This window comes from Ornithorhynchus anatinus, chromosome X5 (genome assembly GCF_004115215.2).
Source record: "Ornithorhynchus anatinus isolate Pmale09 chromosome X5, mOrnAna1.pri.v4, whole genome shotgun sequence".
NCBI lineage: Eukaryota > Metazoa > Chordata > Mammalia > Monotremata > Ornithorhynchidae > Ornithorhynchus > Ornithorhynchus anatinus.
The window spans coordinates 15769176-15796688 of NC_041753.1; the positions used below are offsets into that span (position 1 = coordinate 15769176).

At 43.5% G+C, this 27513-nt stretch overlaps 1 protein-coding gene across 4 annotated transcripts in view; it reads right to left on the reverse strand.

Annotated features, from left to right (window-relative positions):
• MCC (MCC regulator of WNT signaling pathway) overlaps positions 1-27513 on the reverse strand; it is a 341667-nt gene that overhangs the window by 214822 nt on the left and 99332 nt on the right. The window contains exon 1 of one of the 4 annotated variants that reach the window (XM_029054918.2): positions 26547-27221. The exons of the other annotated variants lie outside the window; for them this stretch is intronic. Coding sequence (XP_028910751.1) covers positions 26547-26603 — 57 coding nt within the window. The 5' untranslated portion in view covers positions 26604-27221. Of the gene's footprint in view, positions 1-26546; positions 27222-27513 lie in introns of those variants that run through there. 4 annotated transcript variants of the gene reach the window in all.

The window sequence follows — 27513 nt, forward strand, 5'->3', positions numbered from 1 at the left end:
TATCCTTAAACTTTGCCATTTATTTTAATGTCTACCTTCCCAGGAACACAGTAAGCAGTAAGCTCCTTGTTGTCAAGAGTTGTGTCAACCAACTCCACTGTACTGTACTCTCCCAAGCATTTAGTACAGTGCTCTGCACATGGTAAGTGCTCAGTAAATACAATGGATTGACGAGCTGGATGCAGAACTGGTTTCTAGGCTCCTTGGGAGCAGGGAACTTCTTGTACTTCTGTTGTACTTTCCCAAGTGCTTAATTCAATGCCTTGCACTCAATCATATTGTGCCAGAATAGCATTTGTGATGTCACCTGTCTTGGGGCTGGATTTTTGATGGCCATTACTTGCCACCCTACTTGTATTTCTTTTCCCCTTAGAACTAGAAGACTGGGGTGAGGATGATAGAGGAATGTGGCGTGGGAAAGCAAAGGTTTTTGTCATCTAGATTTTTGGAAGAACAGTGTCCTCTGGCTAGATAGGCTGCATTTTTCAGTTTCTCAAATGTATTGTCTCAGGGAGATTTTTCACTACAAAACTACAACAAAAAGCCCCAAACACTCTTTAGGCCCAATTTGGCCTTAGTTCAACCCCAGTGGGGAATGTGGTGATCCTCCCTGAACAAAGCAGCCACTACAGTAAAAAACCCTGTTCTTGGGCTCCTTGTACTGGCCCTATCCAACTTCCAAGGCTGGTCTGGAACATTTCCTCTCCTGAAGATTTAGTGTCTCAATGGGGAACTGATAATGAGTTCCCCCGCCAAGCAAAGAGAGACCCTAGCTACTATAGGTTGGATGCTTTGGACATTGCTCGTATTCAGGAAATGCTGGGGAGAACTTACAATGCCAGGAAGTAGCTCTTTATATAACAGTTGTTGTAGGCCTCTGCTTGGTATTAAGAAAGCACTCTATGACAAAAACTGAAATCAGAACAGGGATCTGGGAGGAGGGGAGGATAACATTCTTTTAAAATTAGCAAATTACCTTAGTTGATGGTCTTGTATGACTAACATCAAGCAAATAATTAAGAGACTGCACCTACCTGCTCCAAAATTCACTTGTCTACCATGCCTGCAAAGAAGGCTTTCTAAATTTCCTCCAGAGCTGCCAAGTAGTACCACTGAGGAATAAACACATTTTCCCTTTTATGGTATTTGTTAAGTGCTTATTATATGCCAGGCACTGTTCTAAGTGCTGGGGTAGATACAACTTTAACAGGTTGGACATAGTCCCCTGACCCACATGAGGTTACAGATGAAGTAACTGAGGCCCAGAGAAGTGAAGTGACTTACCCAAGGTCACACAGCAGAACAGTGACAGAGCCGGGATTAAAACCCAAGTCCTGACCCCTAGGCCAGTGCTCTATCCACTAGGCCACACTGCCTCTCACTTCCCAGAGAGCTCTCCTTTGGGGTAGGTTCCCAGGACTGGGGAGCTAAGTTCCAGGAGGTGGCCATAAAGCCAACGAAATGGGCACATATGACTTTTTTTCCCCTCAAGGTTCTGCCCAACCCCATCTCATCTAGGTCAGAGTAGCACCCCTATTTGCTGCTGAAGCCTGGAACAGCTAGGCAGCGGTATCAGGTGAGCTGCTGCTTCTTTCCCGAGATATTGAAAAGGGAGAACGGCACCCGGTACTGGGGAACTGGCCTGAATAGCCCCTTACCCAACTCCCACCTTGCAGACCTTGAACATCTGAACATCTCAGAATCAAAGCTGGACACCACACATAAGACACAGGTCACTTAAGTCACTACGTTGATTGCAATATCTGAGAATCAGTCAGCCATGTACGTAAAAGCTGAACCCTACATTGGTCTAGGCAGTAACTCATTTCTCCTCGATTACATTATCTGTTTGGCTATATAGCACTGCAGCAGACAGAAAAACAGCATTTCCTTTCATTTGGCGCCATAGAATTGTGTCTTTCATGTGTTCTTTTATTGATATTGACACAAATTATTAAATTGAGGTGGTTTGCTAAATCTGATTAATGTTATTCAGGAACGCCCATAAACTGTTTGCTGTTCATTACACTTGCTAATTAGAAGCTGTAAGGTCTTTATCTTCCTACCCGTACAATTATGTGCACAGGAGGCAGCACTGCTTACAGCAGGACTCTTGGTTAATGCTGTTAATGAGTTTAGCACTGCCAAAATGTCAATGGTTTTCTATCTGGTCAGAAAGGGCTCCATTTATCTAGTTCAGCTGCCCTTGGTAATTTTCATGGAAATGTCAGAGCACCAATCAGTAGAAACAAATAGCCATACTGAGGATTACTGGAATGGTACTAATGGGTACCTCATTTACGATCCTTGCTTTATTCCCCTTTTACCCCCCACAAAATTAATTTTATGGAGGTGACAACTGTTAGACACTAGACAAACAAAGGTTGTGGAAGCAGATTCCAAATCCCATCAGCAACCAGAAAACATTTTGGAGAATCAGTTTCATAATTTGTTCAACAAAAGTGGTTTATCCACAAAGGGGAGAGTTAAACAGATAGGCACTCCTTTCCTCCCCATCACAGCATTCATAGTCTGTTGCCTCCCTCTAGACTGTAAACTCCTTGAGGCTAGGGATCATCTATACCAAATCTATTGGGTTCTCCCATGTACTTAAGACAGTATTCTGCACACAGTAAGTGCTCAACAACTACCATGGATTGGTTAATCTTAGAAGAATTTCACTGTTTTAATCTCAAATGGATATTGGGACACTGATTACCTGATCTAAATTACCTCAAGGTTTCTGATTTGAGTCTTTTTTTAAAGCAATATTACACTGAATTTTCAAGAGCTACAGTCAAGGACAATTAATTTAAATTACTTGACTTTAATGGATCGACTCTCCCAACCTTCTCAGTAGTATTGCAAGTTGCCTCATCTGTAAAATGGGGATTGAAACTCTGAGTACCATGTGGGACATGGACTGTTTCTAACCTGCTTAGGTTAATAATAATAATAATGTTGGTATTTGTTAAGCGCTTACTATGTGCCGAGCACTGTTCTAAGCGCTGGGGTAGATATAGGGTAATCAGGTTGTCCCACGTGACGCTCACAGTTAATCCCCATTTTACAGATGAGGTAACTGAGGCACAGAGAAGTTAAGTGACTTGCCCACAGTCACACAGCTGGCAAGTGGCAGAGCCGGGAATCGAACTCATGACCTCTGACTCCGAAGTCCAGGTTCTTTCCACTGAACCACGCTGCTTCCCCATGGTAGATAATAATAATGTTGGTATTTGTTAAGCACTTACTATGTGCAGAGCACTGTTCTAAGTGCTGGGGTGGACACAGGGGAGTCAGGTTGTCCCACGTAGGGCTCACAGTCTTAATCCCCATTTTACAGATGAGGGAACTGAGGCACAGAAAAGTTAAGTGACTTGCCCACAGTCACACAGCTGACAAGTGGCAGAGCTGGGATTCGAACTCATGAGCCCTGACTCCAAAGCCCGTACTCTTTCCACTGAGCCACGCTGCCACCCCGAGATACTTAGGTTGTATCTACCCCAGTGCTTAGTTCAGTGCTTGAGCATAGTAAATGCTTATATACCATTAATAATAATAAAGAACTCCCACCTCTCCTCAAAATCTATCCCTTCACTTGCGCCTTATCAAAAACTTGCCCCCTCCCTAACCACCATCTTCAATTGTTCACTCTCCAATGGCTTCTTCCCCTCTGCTTTCAAACATGCTCATGCCTTCCCTATCCTAAAAAAAACACCCTCCCTTGACTTCATTGCACCCTCTAGTTATCTCATCTCCCTCCTACCATTCCTTTCCAAATTCCTAGAGCAAGTTGTTTGCATCAATTGCCTCAACTTCTCCTGGACCCCATGCAATCTGGCTTCTGCCCCCTCCATTCCACATAAACTGCCCTAAGGTCACTACTGACCTCCTTCTTGTCAAATCAGATGGCCTCTGCTCCATCCTAATCCCCCTGGATCTCTCAGCTGCCTTCAACACTGTGAACTACCTCCTACTCCTGGAAAAAACACTCTAACCTTGGCTTCACTGACTCTGTCAATAAATTAAAGGTATTTGAGCACTGTGTGTACAGCACTAAGTCCTTGGGAGAGTACAACACAACAGAGTTGGTAGATCCGCTCCCTTCCCAAAACAAGCTTACAGTCTAAATTACACTGCCTTCTCCTGATTCTTCTATCTATTTGGCCACTCTTTTTCAGATTCTTTTGCTGACTTCTCCTCTGGCTCCCACCCTCCAACCGCGGAGGGTGACTCAAGTCCCAGTTCTGGGCCCCCTTCTATTCTTCCTCTATACCCTCTCCCCAGGGAAGCAGCATGGCTTAGTGGAAAGATCATGGGCCTGGGAGTCAGAGGACCTAGGTTCTAATCCCAGCTCCACCCTTTATCTTCTGTGTGACCCTGGGCATGTCACAACTGCTCTGGGCCTCAGTTAGCTCATCTGTAAAACGGGGATTAAATCCACTTGACTCCACCTTAGACCTTGACCCCTATGTGGGGCAGGAACCGTGTCCACACTGATTCTCTTATCTACCCCAATGCTTAGTACAATGCTTGGCACATAGTAGGTGCTTAAATACCAATATTATTATTCGCTCCCACTGCTTCAACTACCATCTCTTTGTGGATGACTCCCAAACGTACCTCTCAAGCACGGCATTTCCTCCTGCCTTCAGGATCTCTCTAGTTGGATGTCCCACTGACATCTTAAACTTAACACATCCAAAACAGAACTCATCTTCCCACCCAAACCCTCTCCTCCCTCTGACTTTCTCCATCACTGTTGACAAACATGCCAAACTCCCTGTCTCATAATCTTGACATAATTCTCAACTTCTCTGGCTCACCCAACCTGCATGTTCAGTCTATCACTACATCTTCTCCCTTCTGTGTCACTCTGACTTGCTCCCTTCCATTCATCTTCCCTCCCAGACCCAAACATATATATCTGTAATTTATGTATATTCATATCTGTCTCCCCCACTAGACTGTGTGCTTGTTGTGGGTAGGGAATGTGTCTTCTGTTGTATTGTACTCTTCCAAATGCTTTGCATAAACACTCAAATACGACTGAATGAATCTTGTCAGTTCTTCCTTCACCAAATCTCTAGAATCTGCCCTTGCTCCCCATCTAAAGTGCTGGTCCAAGCACTTATATCCAGCCTCCTCCCTGACTTTCCTGCCTCCCCTCTCTCCAGGCCATATTTTACTCTTCTGCCCAGGCAATTTTTCTGAAATAATCATTCTGTTCACATCTTCCTATTTCTCAAAAATCAACCATCTCCACATCAAACTCCTTTCCATTGACTTTACAGCACTCAATCTGCTCTCTGCCTCCTATCTAACCTTGCTGGTCACCTACTACAACCCAAACCCAGCCCTCACAGTTAGCTCCTTTAACACCTCCCTACTCACTGTATCTCAATCTCTTCTCTCACCACTGATCCCTTGCTCGCGTTCTCTCTCCAGCTTGGAACTTCCTCCCTCTTCATAGCCGGAAGACCACCAGCCTCAAAGCCCTACTAAAATCCTATCTCCTCCAAGAAGTTTTCCCTCACTAACCTCTCATTTCCCCACCCTGCTTGCCCTCCCTTCTGTGATGCCTACGCACTTAGTACCGTATCCCCTAAGCACTTCGATACTCATCCCACCCCCTCATCGCTGATGTACATATCCTTATATGCTTATTTTCCCCTGATATTTAATTTAAATGTCCGTCTCCCCCATTAAATTGCAAGCTCTTGGAGGGCATGGAGCATGTCTACCAACACTACTGTATTTCACTCTCCCAAGCACTGAGTACAGTGCTCTGCAGAGAGTAAGAGCTCAATAAATACCATCTGTTGACTAATTTCTAAGGAGGTTGATAAAATGTCGCTTTCAGGTCATCAGTGGAGAGATGTTATGCCTGTAATGACAGGCAGTGATTAAGAGCTGGAACTGTTGGGGGAGCCTATAGAAGTGGATTTGGATTCCTACAGCTGGCACTAACAGACACTCCAGCTCACAGTAAGCCACAGAAAAGATCAATGAGAAATGGAAATGGAAGTGAAACTTCACCCCATCCCTAGAGAAAGGAGGCAGCTCAGCTGCTGGGATGAACCTAAAAAATGGGACAGATGGAAGATTTCAGCTTCCACACAATCATCAAGCCAACCATTTCCATGTTCACCACGTTAAACTCAAGTGGATACCTCGCTCTTTCCATCTAACATGCCCTACATTCAGCTATTCAGGCCATTTCACCTTCCGTTTGTTTTTTTTTAAACAACCTGGGAAAGCAGGCTGTGTGGCTGAGCAGCTCAATGAGACTGCTAATTAAGGTGCAGAGAGGCCTAATCCTGCTTGAGTGTTTAGTGAGCAACATGACCTTGGGCAAGACCCAGAACCTCCCCATCCTTCAGTTTCTCCATCATTAAAATGAAGATGGGGAGATGGCTGCTTGCCAATGGACCCAGCTCAAACTTTAGCAGGCACTAAACCCTCACACAGAAAGACATTTTTGTCCTTTCACCTGGCCTGCTGAATTGATGGGCAACAGCACATGCAAATAATAAAAAAAAAAAGAATGCCTTTACCTATAAAAAGCATGTACACAGCCTTAATAATTACTAAACCCTCTTCTGACTAGTTGCTACCCGATTAGCAGGTGCTTAGGAAAAAAAACAAAGAGAGAAACCCCCATAATTTAGCACTGTGCCAAGTTACAGAATCTAATTAGACAGTTATTTATGGCAGTATATCACTACTTAAAAACTGGATGAAAATGAGGGAAAAAACTCATGTTGCTAGAAGAAAACAGTTAATTTAAAAAACTGATATGTATGGGGAGGGAACTTTAAGCAGTGGGGCCTTCTGGAAAGAATGTTGACCTGGGAGTCAGAGGACCTGGGTTCTAATTCTGGCTCTGCCACTTGCCTGCTGTGAGACCCTGAATAAGTCAATTAACTTCCCTGGGCCTCAGTTTCTTCATCAGCAAAATGGGGGTTAAAGAGCTGTTCTCCCTCCCACTTGTGAGCCCCATGTGGAACAGGGACTGTGTTTGATGATTATCTTGTTTCTACCCCAGTGCTTAGCATATAGTAAGCACTTAAATACCACATTAACTATTTTCATCATCATCAGATTTCTAGGCTCAGAAAAATAGAAATGGTATATTGGCCAGGAACTCTTGAGACCAGCACCAAGTTTCTACTCCTTACTCTCAATTTTGATACCTAAAAAAAATGGCATCACACTACATTGGGCCCCAGGAGACTGCATCAACCAATATGCCAAATTGCCATGTAAATGCTAAGTTTATCATCCAGCTCTTAAATAGATGGCTTCAGAAAATGTTGCTGGGCTGATGTGCACCTGCAAAGAAGATTCTGGAGGTGTTTTTGACTGCTAGTTATTTTGGTTTCCAAAAACTCTTCCCAAATCCAAGGTTAGGAGAGGATGCTTCTTCTTGGGAAAACTGGATTGATGGTAGTCATGAGAAAGATTCAATAATCAAAAAGAATGACTGATTTCAATAGTTAGGCTAGTATTGTTACACTATATGCAAGATTTTTTAACTTAAAGGATTCAGACAAATAATCATTATTGGTACTTGTTAAGCACTCATTATTGCAAAGCACTGTTCTAAGTGCTGGGGTAGATACAAGCTAACCAGGTTGGACACAGTCCCTGTTCCACATTGGGCTCACATTCTTAATCCCCATTTTTTTTTTTAAAAACAGATGAGGTAACAGACACAGATAAGTTAAGTGATTTGCCCAAGGTCACAGCAGACAAGTGGTAGAGCCGACATTAGAACCCATGACACTCTGACTCCCAGACCCATGCTCTACCCATTGAGCCATGTTGTGCACTGCTTAATTCCTATTCCTTGGTGCTAATTCATCCTTCTCTGTAATTTTCACCTTCAGCTTTAGTTTTATTTTCAATTTAACAGCAATTTTGCCTCTCAGTTAGGTACCTTGAGAAGAATAGACCAGTCGACTTGCCATTTTATGCTAGTGATTAATTTTGAAATGCAGAAGAAAACACCATTCATTTCCTGGAATGATGACACAAATTCTCCCCTCAAAAGTCCTGAAATTCTAAACCAAAATCATATGTTCAGGATTTCAACTCTTCCCCCTTCCACTCACCCAGATCTGCTTCACAACTGTAGGAGCAATTTAATTTACTTTTACAATTTAAAATTAGATCCTACTACACTGAGTTTAGCATTGCCAAGGGGAGGAACCTACTTGAAACTGGGATACACTTTTACTTTCCTCTCCATAATTTACAATTACAAAGATACTTATGCCCACTGTGGAACATCTTCTCCTGTGCAACGGCTACAACAAAGTACAGAAATTGGTTCTTCAGAAGTCTACTGATTACTATAGCCTAATATAATTAACTGCTTGGAATTTTTGAACCCATTCCTTCAGCAATATAATTATTTTTTAATGAATACAACCATGTGTGATCCACAGGGAAACTGTTCAGTGCCTATGAATTGGATGAAGAGAATTGCCCATCATGTCTGGCTGCTTATGGTGAGTCTCTCTCATGTGCTCATTTACTTCCCTGTCCATTGTTCAGGATTCTACTAACAAAGCTGGCAAGCTGTGTGGCCTAGTGGAAAGAGCACAGGCTTGGGAGTCAGAGGACCTGTATTCCAATCCTGCCTCCAACACTTTCTGTTGTGCAACCCTGGGCAAGTCACTTAAGTTTTCTGGGCCTCAATGGCCTCATTTGCAAAATGGGGATTAAGACTGTGAGCCCTTATGTGGGACCTGATTATCAAAAAACAGGATAGAAAGAACATCGATTCTTTTGAAATATGGTGTTGGAGAAGGCTTTTGCGAATACCATGGGGTACCCGAAAGACAAACAAATGGATTTTAGAGCAAATTAAACCAAAGTGGTCTTTGGAAGGCCAAATGACTCGATTTAGAGTACCATATTTTGGACACAAAATCAGAAGAACTAACTCTCTGGAGAAGACACTAATGCTAGGAAAAGTCCAGGGAAAATGTGGAAGAGGCAGACCAGCAGCTAGATGGATAGAGACCATAACAACGATAATGGAAGAACCATTAGAAAGGTCATGGATTATGGCGGAGGACAGGATGTTCTGGAGAAAGTACACCCATGGAGTCGCTATGAATCAGAAACGACTTGACGACACTTTATAATAATACCCCAGCACTTGATAGAGTGCTTGGCACATATTAAGCGCTTAAATACCACAATTATTATCACCATTATTATTAAACCAAGTCAGCTCTGCTCTGGAAACAGAAGGGAGAGGGGCTGAGACAATAAGTAGGAGGAGTAAAAAAGCTCACTAAGTTTGTTGCTATTACAAAGTTAATCTGCTTGTAAGCTTCTGGTGGGCAGGCAACATGTCTACCAAGTCTTTTGTATTGCACTTACCCAAGTGCTTAGTATGCTGCTGTATACACAGTAAGTGTTCAAATACCATTGACTGATAGGGGGAATAGGTTTAGTTCTAGCTACATTTGTCTAAGGAAATGCCTTCGGTATCAGCATGCCTAGGCCTCGCCCAGTGGCTAGAACAATGAGATATGGCTCCTCCTCTGCCTCCTGTCCCTAACTCTGGAAGTCCCTCAGATTTGCACCCTTTATTCCCCCCTTCCTCAGGCACACAATGCTCAGGTACATATCCATAATTTATAGTATCTGCCTCCCCCTCTAGAAGGTTAAGTCCCTTGTGGGCAGGGAACATTTCTACCATCTCTGTTATAATGTACTATGCCAAGCACTTAGTACAGTGCTCTCACAGAGTAAGCACTCAATAAATATAGCTGATTGATCCTCAAGAACCTCAATGGTTGCCCATCCCCCTCTGCAAACAGAAACTTTTTACCATTGGTTTTGAAGAACTCAATCACCTTGCCCCCTCCTAATCTCACCTCACTGATTTCCCACTTCAACCCAACATGCTCACTTGGCTCCTCTAATGCCAACCTAGTTAGGGTACCTTGATCTCATCCATCTCACTGCCAAACCCTTGCCCACATCCTCCCTCCCCCTTCAGAGCCAAAAGACTGCCACTCTCCCTACCTTCAAAGCCTTATTAAAATCACATCTCCTCCAAGAAGCCTTCCCTAAGCCCTCATTTCTTCTACTCACTCTCCCTTCTGTGTCACCCTAGCACTTGGATTTGCAAGCTTTATTCACCCCATCCTCAGAACTTAGGTTCTTATTTATATTATTGTCTGTCTCCCCTTCTAGACTGTTAGCTGCTTGTGGGCAAAGAATGTGTCCACCAACTCTGTTATAGTGTACAAGTAAATTAAGGCATTTATTAAGCGCTTACTATGTGCCAGGCACTGTCCTAAGTGTTAGCACTATTTTTCCAAGCACTTAGTTTTCTGTACACGGTAAGCACTCAAATATGATAGATCAATGGAGCTATTACACAGTGATCTAATTCTCCCTTTCTCTGCCTATCCACATCCCCCTGCCATTTTTCCTCTTCTTTCCTTCCAACTCCTGCTCCTCAGTCCCTAAACCTGTCCCAACCAGATTCCTGGTTACCTTATCCTAGCTTAGCCTACTGTTGCAAAGGAGTGTACCCCAGACATAAACTAACCATTCTCTTGGTTGGCGTCAGGACCTGGAAACTTCTGACTTATAATTCACATTTACAATGGATTACTGCCCATGACCTAAATATAAAACTGATACTACTGCATGGGAGTGGCCAAGAAATCTGGGCATTTCATTAAGAGGCTGGATTGATCCAGATTGCTCCAATTTCAGAGACTACAGTCAAAATCTACGAATGGCAATACTCACTTCTCATTATCCTAGTGTGTGCTCTCTCTCAACATGCCTTTCACTCCCTTTTACTCTAGCAGGTATCTTCCATTGATAGTAGATGAACAAACTCTGAAAAAAAAATCCACCCTGTAGTTGGACCACAGTAAATATTTACATTTCATCCCAACTACTTAGAAGATGAATATGGCATTTCTTGCAAAGGAGTGGTAAGTAGGAAGTCTGTCATATGCTTAAATTATAATTTTTTATGGTTACTATGTGCCAGACACTGTTCTAAGCACTGTGGTAGATACATCCTAATCAGGTTGGACACAGGCCATGTCCCACATGGGGCTCACAGTCTTAATCTCCATTTTACAAATGAGGTAACAGGCACATGAGAAGTGAAGTGACTTGCTCATGGTCACACAGCAGACAAGTGGCAGAGCTGAGATTAGAACCCAGGTCCTTCTGACTCCCAGGCCCATGCTCTATCCACTAGCCCACACTTCTTTCCCAAATGACCAAAATATAAAAATCTTCAGGAACATAAAGTCATGTACTTCATCCCTAAACATTTATTTCTGTCATAATTGAGCTAATTATAAAAGGCCACCATTCAGGGGCATAGGGGAAAGGGGAATTTTACATACTCTACTAGTGAAATATTCTGGACAAAGAATGAAATTAAGAAGTCCCTCTCATAGAGAGAATTCCCTTATCCCATATGCTTTACGGTTCTCATTTAATGTCGCTTCATGGGGCTCTTACTCCACTAGCGACAGGGTGAATATCAAGTGCTTACCAGGGTACAGATCCAAGTGTGTAAGCGATGCAGAAGGGAGAGAAAGTAGGGGGAAATGAGGGCTTAGGAGGGAAAGGCCTCTTAAAGGAGATGTGATTTTAATAAGGCTTTGAGGGTGGGGAGAGTAGTGGTCTCTCATATATGGAAGGAGAGGGGAGTTTTAAGGCCAGAAGGAGGATGTGGGCAAGGGGTCAGCAGTGAGAGAGGTAAGAACTAAGTATAGTGAGTAGGTTGGCACTAGAGGAGCAAAGCGTGCAGGCTGAGTTTTAGTGAAAATCAGTAAGGAAAGATAGGAAGGGGAGCGATGCTTGAATGCTTTAATGCTGATGGTAAGGAGTATCTGTTTGATGCAGATCTGGATGGGCAACCACTGGAGGTTCTTGAGGAGAGAAGAAACATGAAACTGAACGGTTTTGTAGAAAATTGATCTAGTCAATCACCCTATCCTCAGTCACCAGCATTTATATGCACATCTGCAATTTATTTATATTTGTGTCAGTCTCCCTCTCTAGACTGTAAACAAGTGTCTAACAACTCTTGTATTGTCCTTTCCCAAGTGCTTAGTACAGTGTTCTGCACACGGTAAGTGCTCAATAAATACCACTGATTAAAAAAGCTGGAAGCAGAAAGACAGGATACCAAGATCGACAGTGCTACAGTTGTAGATGTGTTTGAATATCCTTCCAAATATAAAAGTTCACACGTCATCCATTGTAGAATAAAAGCTCCTAGGGGCCAGGGCTCACGTGTATTCAATTTGCAAAGAATATGAGTGCTGCATAAATACCATTTAACAAAGATGCACACAGTGCTGCCGACTCTGGTGAACAATGTCTCTAATTTAACTCTTATCTAATGGGTAGAGGTCTTGGCCTGAGCTCTAGTGGAGGTTTGATGTGCTTTTCTGATGGCTTTCCATACATTTAAATTGGGATACTGAGTTCTTTTTAGGTTTCAGAATTTTTCTGAGAGGTTCACCAGATGCCTTACTTTAGAGAAGCAGCGTGGCTCAGTGGAAAGAGCACGGGCTTTGGAGTCAGGACTCATGAGTTCGAATCCCAGCTCTGCTACTTGTCGGCTGTGTGACTGTGGGCAAGTCACTTAACTTCTCTGTGCCTCAGTTCCCTCATCTGTAAAATGGGGATTAAGACTGTGAGCCCCACGTGGGACAACCTGATTCCCCTATGTCTACCCCAGCGCTTAGAACAGTGCTCGGCACATAGTAAGCGCTTAACAAATACAAATACCAACCAACCGACTGCATATCTGTGACAATTCCCACTTTATGCTTGTGTTAAAAGTCAGCTGCCCCAATGGTTGAAAGATATCCTCTCACTCTTTCCTATTTCTATACCTGCATCCAAGGAATTGACAACTTGCCACCCTTATATGCCAGATTATTCATAATTTTAATTCACAGTAATGTGAAAACCTTTAAAAAAGTTCACTTAATTTTCTATGCTTTCAGAGAAAATCACTTAAAAAAAACAATCTCCAGGTTTAAATAGGAAAAGAAAGGTTAAAAAGGAGGGATGTGAACAGTTTGACAGAAAGTTATATGAAAAATCCATTAGCTCCTAAATGATCCAATCTGGCAGAAAGTAAAGGAATGGAAATTCGAGTTCTAATTTCTTTTCCAAGGCAGAACTGCAGAACTCTCCAGAATTACGGTATTTGACCAAGTTAGCCTACCAAATTCTTTAGGTGCTAGCTTTTCTTTATATTTTATATAAGTGAAAGGACAGAGTTATTGTACACAAATCTGTGTTTGGCTGTACACATAGGACAGGCGTTCAAGTACCTGAAGCAGGACTAGATGATGACTGATGAAAACTGAAATCTTATTACTCAAGAATATTTCGAGGTAAGATTTTGAAGGAAGACCAACGGCAACCCAAAAGACCTGATCAAAATTACTTATTGGCTTTCACACAGCCTATTTTGCTTTATAAAACAACTGCTCTAAATATTTTTAAATCCAAATTTATTGAAAGAAAGAGTTTAAGGTCTTATTTCCAAGAGATTAAAGCTAAGCAAGCCTATTACAGCTAGAATAGTATCAAAGATCAACCACTTGCATTTCCAGTTTTGAAAGAAATTACTTCCCAGCACAAAAGCACATCTTTATCAATGGTATTTATTAAGCACTAACTGTGTGCAGAGGACTGTAAAGAGTTGACAGACATGTTCCCTGCCCATAACAAGCTTACAGTCCCAAGGGTAATACAAAATTCCATACAAGAAATAGAGTTCATTTCTTCTTTGGAAAGAAATAGCACTTTGGTAGACCAACACCAGCCCCAAAATTACTGTCCTCATGAACTGGAACGATTTTACTGTGCTAATTCAAAGATTCCCCCTGGAAAAATACACACTTAATGTAAAACTCCACATCATGTGCAAGGATTTCATAGCAGAACTGCTGAGCCTTTTCAAACAAGCTGGAGGTTTTGTTGTCCAGAAGGTAATAAGCATGACATTTATGAAACCTCAGAATCCTTCCTTGATCAGGTTTTACTGAAAAGAATGCAATCCAAATTGGATCAGGTAAGAAGTGATTTTTCATGCATGAAGCACTGAAGGAAAAATGCTGAGTTGGGTGCTGAGTTGTGTGGTTATGTTCTTTAGCATGAGGAATTTCAAGTACAATTTGGATCTCTGAGTAATAGGCAGCTCTTGGAGGAACCAGAAAGTTAAAGATTTGGCACTTAAAACGTGCAAGATTGCTTATTACAAAAGATGAACATAGCACAACAAGTCCATTTAGCAACTGGAGTACTACTAATGGGATACCAATGTCACTGAACATTTTTGGTAAAGCTCAAAAAAAGAGTAAAGAGATCAACAGATCACTACGGCACTACCATCCTTCCTCCTGGGCTCACAAGCCGACAACCTTGGCATTAACATCAATTCATCTCTCTCATTCAATCTGTATATTCAGCCTGTCACCACATCTCACCACTTCTGTCTTTTACAACATCTCTAGAATCCACACCTTCCTCCTCATCCAAACTGCTAAAATGCTGGTTCAACCACATACAACCTGCCTGGACTACTGCATCAGCCTCCTCACTGATCTCCCTGCCTCCAGCCTTTCCCCTCTCCAACTCATATTTCACTCTGCTGAATGGATTTTTTTTAATCATTTCATGCAAGTCTCCTCACTTCTTGAAAAACCTCCAATCATTGCCCCTCCAACTCTGCATCACACAGAAACTCCATGCCATTGGCTTTAAGCCACTCAATCAGCTCTTCCCTGCCTAGTCTTGCTTCTTCCCAATTACAACACAGCTAATACACTCACTTCGCTCCTAACACCTGCTGTACCTCGATCACATCTCTCTTCCCACTGACCCTTTCCTCACATCCTCCCTCTGGCCTGGAACTCCCTCTCCCTTCATAGCCAACAGATTACTACTCTCTCCATCTTCAAAGCCCTACTCTTCCTCCAGGAAGCCTTCCCTAACTAACCTCTCATCTCCCCTCCCCATTCTCCCTCTCTTATGTACTTGAGGCTGAACTCTAGTATTGTGACACTCACCTCACCCCCAGCCCCTCAGCCCTTATATAATATACACTTTATACTTTTCAGTTTCCCCTATCTGTAATTTATTTTAATGTCTGCCTCCCCTACTAGAGTGTATGCTCCTAGAGGACACAGACAAATTCTATTATATTCTTCCAAGTATTTTGTACAGTGCTCTGCATATGGTAAGGATTTACTATATACAATTGACAGGCCTTTACAGAAAACTAATTTGGGAGTTGCCAGTAACTACAGTGATATAATCAACTCCATTTGTCTTTTTTATGTTAAAATAAAATTAGAAAAGAACAAAATGCAATATAAATTGGAAGGGTGTCACCTGGTTAACTGGAGACAAAATACTCTGATATTAGGCGGCAGAAATCTGGAAAGCAGCAGAGTTGAATAGACCTAGAGTGGATGGTGGGAAACAAGTTGATAGGACAGCAGACACAAGGAAGAAGAGAAAACAACACTAAGAAGGATGGAACTATTTCTTTCCCTTAAGTTTGGGGGGGGGGGGGAGACCAATTTTCCCAACTGCTTAAATATTAATGCTAACAGTAATAATGGTACTTGTTAAGTGCTTACTATGTGCCAAGCACTGTACAAGGCACAGAGATAGGTAAGAGCTAATCAGGATGGACACAGTCCCTTGTCCCACATGGGGCTCACAGCCTAAGTAAGGGAGTGAGGAAAGAGGTATTCAAACTCCATTTTACGGATAAGGAAATTGAGGCCTGAGAAGTTAAGTGACTTGCCCAAGGAGTCTCAGCAGGCAAGTGGCAGAGTTGGGATTAGAGCCCAGGTCCTGACTCCCAGTCTCTTTCCATTTGGCCGTGTTGCTTCTCAAGTTTAGAGTCTCATCCCCAGAAATAGGGGGACACAGTGGACATCACCCTTTGAGGGCACTAAAAATCATTCAGGGACTTTAGGCCCTAAGACGACTCCTACTTACACTGTGAGCCATGAGAGACAGAGACTGTGTCCAACCTAATTCACTTGTATCTACCCCAATACTTGGAGCACTGTTTGACACACAGTAGATGCTTAACAATTACTCGTCCCTCTCGTTCACCCCACACATCCTATCCGTTACCAAGACCTGCCGGTTTCACCTCTACAATATCGCCAAGATCCGCCCTTTCCTCTCCACCCAAACGGCTACCTTACTGTTACGGGCTCTCGTTATATCCCGGCTAGACTACTGTGTCAGCCTTCTCTCTGACCTCCCTTCCTCCTCTCTCGCCCCGCTCCGGTCTATTCTTCACTCCGCTGCCCGGCTCATCTTCCTGCAGAAACGATCTGGGCATGTCACTCCCCTTCTTAAACAACTCCAGTGGTTGCCTATCGACCTCCGCTCCAAACAAAAACTCCTCACTCTAGGCTTCAAGGCTCTCCATCACCTTGCCCCTTCCTACCTCTCCTCCCTTCTCTCTTTCTACCGCCCACCCCGCACGCTCCGCTCCTCCGCCGCCCACCTCCTCGCCGTCCCTCGGTCTCGCCTATCCCGCCGTCGACCCCTGGGTCACGTCCTCCCGCGGTCCTGGAACGCCCTCCCTCCTCACCTCCGCCAAACTGATTCTCTTTCCCTCTTCAAAACCCTACTTAAAAATCACCTCCTCCAAGAGGCGTTCCCAGACTGAGCTCCTCTTCCCCCTCTGCCATCCCCCCTTTACCTCTCCGCAGCTAAAGCCTCATTGTCCCCTTTTCCTTCTGCTCCTCCACCTCTCCCTTCCCATCCCCACAGCACTGTACTCGTCCGCTCAACTGTATATATTTTCGTTACCCTATTTACTTTGTTAATGAATTGTACATCGCCTTGATTCTATTTAGTTGCCATTGTTTTTACGAGATGTTCTTCCCCTTGATGCTGTTTATTGCCATTGTTCTTGTCTGTCCGTCTCCCCCGATTAGACTGTAAACCCGTCAAACGGCAGGGACTGTCTCTATCTGTTGCCGACTTGTTCATCCCAAGCGCTTAGTACAGTGCTCTGCACATAGTAAGCGCTCAATAAATACTATTGAATGAATTACGAGAGAGAGAGAGAGAAAGAGACAGAGACAGAGACTTTGAAACAAAAAAAAATAATCCAGAAAGAATCCAGCCAGTCATTAAGGGAACTGAAAAGACACAGGTAATAACTATAGTGTCTCTAAATATTCAGAACAAAAAATTAACCCTATGAAGAGAAAACGCAGAATAAGAGAAGGCTTGTTCAGGGCAATGAGAGGTGAGGAACAGAAGGCCGTTTGAGCTATTATCCCGTTTGGGATCAGCACCAAAATTCTGTTCTCTAGGGAATACTTCATTAATTTAATCCTTCAGAGAGTGACAAACCCTCTGAACTCAAGGAATGCTTAATGGTAAAATATAACAATTCTATTTCATAATTTCCCATTTGCTTACCAACACTCCCACATGTCTTGAAGAAGCTTAGCCCACGGAGATCCCTTGAACACAGTCCTCCCACTCCCACCATCCCCTAGACCAAACACACATGCACCCACTCAATGTTTCTCAGCATATTGTTACCCTATGTGTGAGGGGTTCCCAGAGATTCCCCTCATATTTTAAGCAAGCTGATGGCTTCCAGCCTGGAAGAGTAATTCACACAATGCCACATTATTAATGAAACCTCCCACTCTTACTGGGGGAAAAAAAGCCACAGCAACACTAAAGACATCTTTCTGCTTCCCAGAAATATTTCTTCTAAGTCCACCATCGTAGCAGCCAGTGCAAACAAAGTCAAACCCTACAAGATTCAGGAGTTTGCCATTCTACAAGGCTCTAAATTCAGTGGGGACTTTATTAAGTGTTGGAGCAGGAACTGTATTCATATGTTGGCAAGCACACTCTTCTTCAAAGAGTGTCATCCTCAAGGTGAAAGCATATTCAGGAGATGGCTGAAGTGTTGCAGACAGGAGGTAAGATTCACACTGCTGGAAGGCAGCGTTGTCAGCTTCCAGAGCTGAAAGCCATGCTTGGTAAGCTATGTGCACAAATTCAAAATGCAGTCCTCTCTCTGGAAGTCTTTGCATTGGTCTTCCCTGAAACAAACATCCATGTTGGCAGCAAAGACATCAGACCTCAGCAAGGCTAAGTTTGTAAATCTGCACTCCAAATACACCGAAGCCTTCCATCTGATCAGCACAACCCTTTCCATCCTCCCCTCAACTGCTCCCTCCAGGTATTATATGCCTCATCCCAAACCAGTAAACACCTTCGCTGATAAACCAAGGCCTCCCAAGAGTCTTTTGGTCTAGCTTGGTCTCATCCACACTCGCTCTCCCTGCACTCCCCACAGTGCTTATTAAAATAAAAATAAAAATGCTTATTTTCAAGCACCCACTTAATCACAAGTGTTCCCAAACAGGAGAATAAATTAGATTTTATAACGTTATGAATAATGGAGATTAGATTTACAACACCAAGAAATAAAGGGAAGCTTATCTAACGATCAAATCCACGCTTCCTGGTTAGTTTCCACATTCTCTCTCAAAACCTCTCCTGAGGCTTTCACCTTAAATTATGTGACAAGTGACAATATAAAGGAGAACAATATTAACTCCTTAGATGGTATGAATATAACCCTGTATTTCATGATCATTCTTAAGGCTATGGAAAAGGTCAGTGGAGGGTGTCCACTCAGCAACCTAGGCCTGATCCTATGAAAATTACCCCCGCTGCCAATCAATATTGAGCACTTACTATGTGCCAGGCACTATACTAAGCACTGGGGTAGATATAAGACAATCACATCCCATGTGGGGCTCACATTCTAAGTAGGAGGGAGCACAGGCATTGAATCCCCATTTTGCAGATGGTACAGAGAAGTTTAGTAACTTGTCTTTGGCTACACAATAAGTGACAGAGCAGGGATTAGAACCCAGGTCCTCTGACTCCCAGGTCTGTGCTCTTTCCACTAGGCCATGCTGCCTGCACACAAGGAGTTTACAGTCTAAGTTATATCCATAATATGTCTCTCCCTCTCTAGGCTGTAAACTCCTTGGCTTCACTAACACTGTCCTCTCTTGGTTCGCATCTCTGACAGCTCCTCAATTTCTTTTGCTGTCTCCTCCTCTGCCTCCCTCCCTCTGACAGTGGTGGGAGGGGCCCTTAAGGCTGAGTTCTAGGTCCCCTTCTATTCTCCACCTACATCTACTCCCTTAGAGAACTCTTTTGCTCCCATAGCTTCAATTATCATCTCTATGCAAACGATTCCCCAAACTACATCTCCAGCTCTGACTTCTCTCCTCCCTGAAATCTCATATTTCCTCCTACCTTCAGAACACTTCTACCTGGATGTCCTGCCACATGCCCAAAACAAAACTCCTTATCTTCCCACCTAAACACTGTTCTCTCATCTTTCCCATCACTGTAGACAATACCACTATCCTCCCTGTCTCACCAACCCGTAACCTTGGTGGTGTTCGATTTATCTCTCTCATTCCACCCACATAGTCAGTGCCTCCAAATCCTGTCAGTCATACCTTCACAACACTGCTAAAGTTTGCCCTTTCCTCTCCATCCAAACTGCCACCACATTGCTCCAGGCACTTATCCTAACCTGCCTTGACTACTGCTTCTGCCTCCTCACTGACCTCCCGGCCTCCTCTCTCTCCCCATTCCAGTCCATACTTCACTTTGCTGCACAGATCATTTTTCCATAAAAACGCTCAATCCGTGTCTCCCCACTCCTTAAGACCCTGCAATGGCTGCCCATCCACCTCTGCAAAGAGAATCTCCTTACCATCGGTTTTAAAGTACTCGATCAGTTCATCCCATCAATCTATTATAGCCCAGCCCGCACACACCACTCTTTGTCCCAATCTCATCTATCTCGCTGCCAAATCCTTTCCCACATCCTCCCCCTTGCTTGGAATTCCCTCCCACTCCATATACATCAGATCACTACTCTCCCCACCTTCAAAGCAGTATTAAGGTCAAATCTCCTACAAGAAGCCTTTCCCAATTAAGCCCACTTTTCTCCAGTTGGCTCTCCCTTCTGTGTCACCTATGCACTTGGATCTGTAACCTCTGGGCACTTGATAGTCACTCCACTCAACTCCACAGCACTTTAGGTACATCTTTAAATCATATTATAAATTACTCAATGCCTGTCTCCTCCCCCAGATTGTACGTTCCTTATGAGCAGGGACCGTATTTGCTAATTCTATTGTATTGCACTCTCCCAAGTGCTTAATACAGTGCTCTGCACATGAGTGCTTAATAAATACCATTAATTGATTGAATAAATAACATCATTAAGGTGGGGTGGAGATGACAATGGCAACAAATATTCCCTCATAATTGCTATAGAAAATTTCTACATAGACAAGCATTAGACAGGGTTCAAGCTGTCTCTCTCTCATCCACAAAGCATGCTGTGGAAAAGTAAATTTTTTTTGAAACCCTAAGTCCTTTAAAACACCCTTTTGTTGAGACACACTTGACTCAGGCCACCTGAATAATAATAATAATAGTAATGGTATTTGTTAAGTGCTTACTATGTGCCAAGCACTGTTCTAGGCGCTGGGGGAGATACAAGGTAATCAGGTCATCCCATGTGGGGCTCACAATCTTAATCCCCATTTTACAGATGAGGTAACTGAGGCCCAGAGAAGTTAAATGACTTGCCTAAAGTCACACAGCTAAGAAGAGGCGGAGCTGGGATTAGAACTCACGGACCTCTGACTCCCAAGCCTGGGCTCTTTCCACTAAGCCATGCTACTTCTCAATCACACCCCAATATCACACACCAAACCCTGACCTAACCTTGTGTAGTTGAGCAAGTTCTCTTTCTAAATATCACTCCAATCAGAGAATCAGTAGCCTATTTGACAATACAGTTACATAGCCTGATTGGCTTCTATTGCTTGTTTACAAAGTTAACAAACCTTATCCTATAGCTTTCCTGTGCAGCAAAGGGAAATCAATAGCAGTTAATCTGAGGATTTTTCAAATTTGCCTCATTTCTTTTTAAATGCATTTCCTAGAATATAAATTGTTGTTGATACTGCTATTTCCAAAATACAGAGCCTTTTATAACCACTTAATGAATTACTCCTCACATAATCCTGTTTCCCCACAAACACAAAAACTTCCTCCTCTCCTTTTTCCTGGGCCCACTTGTGAATGGGATGATGCTTGACAAGAAGAATCAAGAAATCATTCATTCATTCATTCAATAGTATTTATTGAGCGCTTACTATGTGCAGAGCACTGTACTAAGCGCTTGGAATGAAGAAGTCGGCAACAGATAGAGACAGTCCCTGCCGTTTGACAGGCTTACAATCTAATCGGGGGAGACATCTGGGAAGAATGATCTCATGGTCACCTGTAGTTTTGTTCCTATAAACTATGGAGCCATTTGATATTCCAAAGTTCAATTTCCTGACATGAAAACTGTGAATCCAAAAAAGTAATTTTGATTTTTTTTTAATGCTCCTTGTTTAATTCCTTTCTCTGGCCTCCTCTGTATTTGCTAGGCTGATTCCAGGAAAAAAAAAAGTGAAGATGTAAGCTGGGATAATAACAGTTTTATTGTACTCTCCCAAGAACTTAGTACAGTTCTTTGTACATAGTAAGTGCTCAATAAATAGGATTGATTGATGTCCATTTTGTAACCCTGACATGGGGATGGCAAAAACCCTACAGCCTTCCCTTAAGTGACTGTGGGCCCAAGTGGCACTATTTAGTGACTATGGAGATGTTAAGTGGATGAGCAGCAAATGTCTAAGCCTTGCCCACAGGGCATCTTCAAATGCAAGAGATGGCCCACGTATGCCCAAATGCCTTTTGCTAGGTGAAAGAAAAAAGAGGGGAGTTACAGAATCTAGTTGTTTAGTTAGGGTTGGCTATGGCAGGGAGAAATCACATTTTTCCAATTGGTCAGAGAAGGAGGATTCCTGGAGGAGGTGGAATTTGGGAAGCTCTTTGAAGGGCTGCAGGGAGATGACTGTGAGCCTCATATGGGACAGGAACTGTATCTGACCTGATTATCTTGTACTTTCCTGAGTGCTTGACACAAAATACCAGTTATTATTATTTAGGTTACCAAATACACTTGCAAAGGCTTGGAGGTGAAAGTTGGATGATAACTGTGGAGAAGGAGCCATGGGGTTGGTGGTGGCTGGGGGGAGGCAGGGGGGAAATGGAGAGGTTAGTCCAGTTTGAAAGTGAAGAGCTTTAAGGCCAGGATGAAATTGGACATCTTCCAGAGGGAAAAATTCAAACCATACGGGGAATGCTGCAGATGAATAACTACTTCCTTGAATTAGAGAACCACATATTTCAACTCCCTGAGGGGTAGAGATTGCTAGATCTGTTATCTGGTAGAATATAAATTAATAGACAATAAATTTTTCATTCTCCTAGGAAAATTCATGCAGCCATCTACTGAAGGCACAGAACCAATAGAGAATTGTCTGACTAGAAACTGATAGTTTTCCAGGCCCATAGAGCTTACCTTCTGAATTAATTGGCACCCACTCATTTAGCAGTTTTCTTTGCTAGCCTGCTCTGGCCTGAAATACCTGCCTGTCAAAATCAAATCTGTATGAGCCAAGCAGTCTGCTTATGATATTTCTGAAAGTCATAAGGCTAAGACCCCAGCCCTGTGAGTTTCCTCTGGAAAAGTTGCAGCCTTTACTGACTATAAGGTAATTACTTCTCTGGAGAATGAAATACCAGGTTAGGTAGGATTTACAATCCTCTCCTTTACAAAAATTTCAAGAAAGAAATTTAATGCCACTGTTGATTTGGATACCTTCCTCCCCTGATTGAGGCCCAGAAGTCATAAATAACCCAATTTTTAAAATCGCTTTGGGGTTTGTTTGTTTTTTTAAGGTCAGAGTCTCGTGATTGATCTGACAAGTTTTCCCCCCTTAGAATATACTGGGGGGGGGGGGTGCACGCACATGCACACACACACACACACACACTCCTTTTTTTCCCCCTCTTTCAAGGGCTGGGGAAGCAGAGGAGCAGCTGTAGTAGGTGAAAAGGAAAACTGCTCCTGCTGCTCTGGCCACTGTCATCTCCAGTTAACTGAAAGCTCAAACTCTAAGGAGCCAGCAGCGGCAAGGGCAATTTCTCTTCCACCCCACCCCTACAACTGCTTTTCTGTTCCCTCAACTCTAGGTCCAGTGAGTATTCCTTTGAAGTGCGTGGGGGGGGGGGGGGGGGGTGTAGTTCAGATGAAATCTTGAGACTCTAGGGGCCCAGTTCCATAAGAAAACTGAAAACTTCTGGCCTAGTACATATATTTTCACCCAGTTCTTCTAGAACAAGGGACGTGCATTCTTGCAGGGCTCTGCATTTCAATAGCTTGTGCTGTCGTACTCTACTATTCTGAAGCTGCATACATGTACACATTCATACCCAACCAAGAGCACACTGTAGTTCCTAAACAATATTCTAGCCAAAGTGTGTGGTTGAAAAGACATGGTAGGGCAAAACTGAGTGCATGTATAGGTAGCTGTACTTTATTTCGGGTTAATGCACAATACAGGCAACAATATACTGTACCAAATGGCCCTCTAGTGGTCTGAAAGAGTAAATGCTGCTCCCCCCACCCCACAAAAGGACCTCACCTTCCAAGGAATTAACTTTGGGCTGGGAGAATCAGGCCCATTATTCTGACAAATACTCTCTGAAGATTAAGTAGAAGCAGAATGACATATATGTTAGCAAGGAGAAACCAAGACCTTAAACTACACCAAGAATATGCAACTGTCCTTTCAGGCACAGCTACTCAACCTCAAGAGATATCTTAAAAGGGATATACGGGCAGATCACTGATTCCACAGAAAGGAAAGAATGAATGGGTAAGATGATATTGAGACTGAAAGAAGATTGGGAAATTCTGAAGAAGATGAGGCAAAAGGAAGCCTGAGGAGCTACTCCACAGTTCCGCCTGCTGGGAGTTCCCCATTGGGAACAATGGAAGAGCCTCATCAAGAAGTTGTGCTGTGAATGTAAATTTTAGTGCTAATTCTTTGCACAGCACCACTCGCACTTTCTTGTCCCTGACAGTCACGTTCCCTCTGGGACATGGAGTGCAATGAGTGAGGAGGCCCCAACCCTTTCTACTCCTTGGCCCAAAGAAGATCATTGGAGAGTAATGACAATGACTGTGGATTGCATAAGGCATTGGAAATGCTTATGGCACTTTGAAAAATAATATCAATACTAATGATAATGGTATTTGTTAAGTGCTTACTATGTGTCAAGCTCTGTTCTAGGTGCTGGGATAGATACAAGGTTATCAGGTTGTCCCACTTGGGGCTCACAATCTTGATTCCCATTTGACAGATGAGGTCACTGAGGCACAGAGAAGTGAAGTGACTTGCCCCAGAGTCACACAGCTGACAAGTGGTGGAGCCGGGATTAGAACTCATGACCTCTGACTCCCAAACGAATGCTCTTTCCATTAAGTCACACTGCTTCTCTCAAAACAGGGACAGAGCATGATTTATTATTAATAATGATGGCATTTAAGCACTTACTGTGTGCCAAGCACTGCACTAAGCATTGGGGTAGATACAGGATAACCAGGTTTAACCTAGTACCTGTCCCACAAGGGGCTTACAGATTAAGTCAGAGGGAGAACCGGTATTGAATCCCTGTTTACAGATTTTACAGCTGAGGAAAGACAAGCGACTTGCCCAAGATCACATAGCAGGCAAATGACGTAGCCTGGATTAGAACCTGGGTTCTAATCCGGGTCCTCTGACTCACAGGCCCGAGCCCTTTCCACTAGACCATACTCCTTCCCCAAGGTTTGCCAAATATCACCCAGCTAGCCAGCAACAAATTCATATGGTCTCCTGCCTTTCCAGCTTTTGCATTTTTAATTCCAGAGCAATTAGATGACCCAATCTCTGGTGAAAGCCTCTGCTGGGCAGGCAGAAACCCAGGAAAACCAGACACCATGTGGCAGGAATCGAAGGAGGCTGTGGATCAAATTATTTATTTGTATTGATTATTGGACATCTTTTGGGGCTTAGAGAGGGCACCTACTCAAGACATTAAAATGGGAGCCAGGAAACTTGAGTTCTATTTCTAGATCAAACTTCTGGTGTTTAAATTTGACAAATCATGACTTCTCCATGCTTCAGTTGTCACACCTATATATGAAGAAATTGCCACTGTTTCCTGATCCATTACCTATATCATTGGGAAATCTGACGATTGGGCAATGTTTGAAACTAATCAAGTCCATGAAAATAAAACACAGCGAACAAATATAAACCATGTGAGTAACAGAATGCAATGGAATGATGTTTAAATCAAAGCATTATGTGGCGTGGGAAACGGCACAGCTCTGAACAGGAGTATTAAACCCTCCTAGTTTTCCTTCCCCACCAAAAGCTACATCCTTCCATTTTCTCCTCACTGTCACTAGGCTGAAAATACCTCTGTTTGCCTTGACTGCTTTTACATTTAACAGCTTTTTGCTTCCACACTCTCTGGGTGCCCATTTCCAGCTAAGGGGATTGTAGCTTGACCAAAAAGCAGAAGAGCATTCCGCACTGATTCTCCCTTCTCTGAACTGCTCTGTAATGCTATGAAGGGTACAAATTGCACTGAACATTAAACCACCTTAAGCAATAAAGATGTCCTAATCCCAATTGAGCCTTCTGTATTTTGGGTTTCATATCAGTACTTTTCAGGCATTCAATGGTGCTCAAGGCATTCCTCCAGCCAACAAAACAGGCAGCTTAAAGCATTTTGCTGATTAAAATATTTGCATAAGTGTTTGATGTGGCTTTAATTTCAAAGTCTGTTTATTAAAACACAATGGTGGTCAACATAACTGGAGCTAGGTATTCCAAATGTGTTTGCAGAAGGAAAGACCACAGTGTCCAACAAGAGTCGACACGGAAATAAACTTCTAAATGGCATTAGACATTTCACATTCTCCCTCAATCCCGTCCCCTCCCTCCCCCCTCCCCCCAAAAAGGATAACTCGTTCAGACTCAAGATACAGAGCTACCTTGGCTGAACTTAATCAAATGCATCACATGATTTGCCTAAAGTTGTTGGCATAATACCATCATCGCTTCCTACTCCTGCCCCCCATCAAATTAGGTACCATCTGCTTAATCTCAGCTGGTATCCGTGTATTTTACCTTCCGCAAAAAGGAATGTTGTGCATTAACGCAGCATTTGAGAGGGGTGGGGGGAGGTGAAATCCTTAATGCATGAAAGAAAAAAAAAAGATCTCTACCCAACAGTAGCTGTTTTTCCTTCTATTAATTTCGGACTGCAGAAGCAGGCAAGTTCAGGTCATTTCCCGAGTAGCACGGCAAGTTACAACAAGATACGAGAAAAATCTATTCTTCTTAAATTACACTGCAAGCCCAAAGGGCGCGGGGGGTGGGGGGGGGAGACGGAAAGGAGTTTCCAAAAACAAAAGCAGAAGAACTAGGAAGACTTCAGTTGGTTCTTACCTCGCTCAGCTCCGCCGAGGAGTCGTTTCCATATTTCACTGCAACTCCCGAATTCATGATTTCGCTTCTTAGGGACTCGCCTGTTCCTCCGGGTTGCAATGCTTCAGAGTTGGGCTCACCAGATTCAACACTCAGTGCTTTTCCTTGCTCTTCCTTTCTTGCACATTTTCCTCTAGACAGCCATTTTCACTCATGCCGTTTGTGGACTCTCAATTAATGATGCGAAAGTCTCCTAAAACCTCCAAACTGGTTTTCGCTTCACAAACAATCCATCGCTGCTTAAAGACTCATCAGATTTACAAAACCCCAGCTGCAGTAACGGCAGACAGACGGTTGCAATCTCCTTGCGAGTCAAACTGCTCTAGTGCATGTGAAACATCGGCTTCACCTTAGACTCCGCTCGCTTTACAGAGCTTTTCCCCTAACTAGGTTTGAGGGCATCTCCCTAAAGAGTTCTACCTCCTTAGACAAATTTGGTGCCTTTCGGGAAAAAAAACCAAAACACCACTTTAGCCAGAGAAGACCCACAGGTCACTTCGCTTCTGGAGAAAGAAAGAAAGAAAACGCACGAGAGACCGACTCCGCACTTCACCCTAAAGTTTCCCCGCTAATCAGCCTGGAGTTGTAAGTGGGTTCTGATAGAACACAGCTGTCTGGCTGCTGGCTAAAGAGTGCACAGAAGGGGCGGGATCAGAGGAAGAGGGAGGGGGGAAGGAAGAGCGAGGAAGGAAAGGAAAGAGGGAGGGGAAAAAAGGGGGGAAAGGGGGGAAAGGGAGGGGGGAAAGGGAGGGGGGAAAGGGAGGGGGGAAAGGGGGGAAAGGGAGGGGGGAAAGGGGGAAAGGGAGGGGGGAAAGGGAGGGGGGGAAGGGGGGAAAGGGAGGGGGGGAAGGGGGGAAAGGGAGGGGGGAAAGGGGGGAAAGGGAGGGGGAAAGGAGGGGGGGAAAGGGAGGGGGGGAAAGGAGGGGGG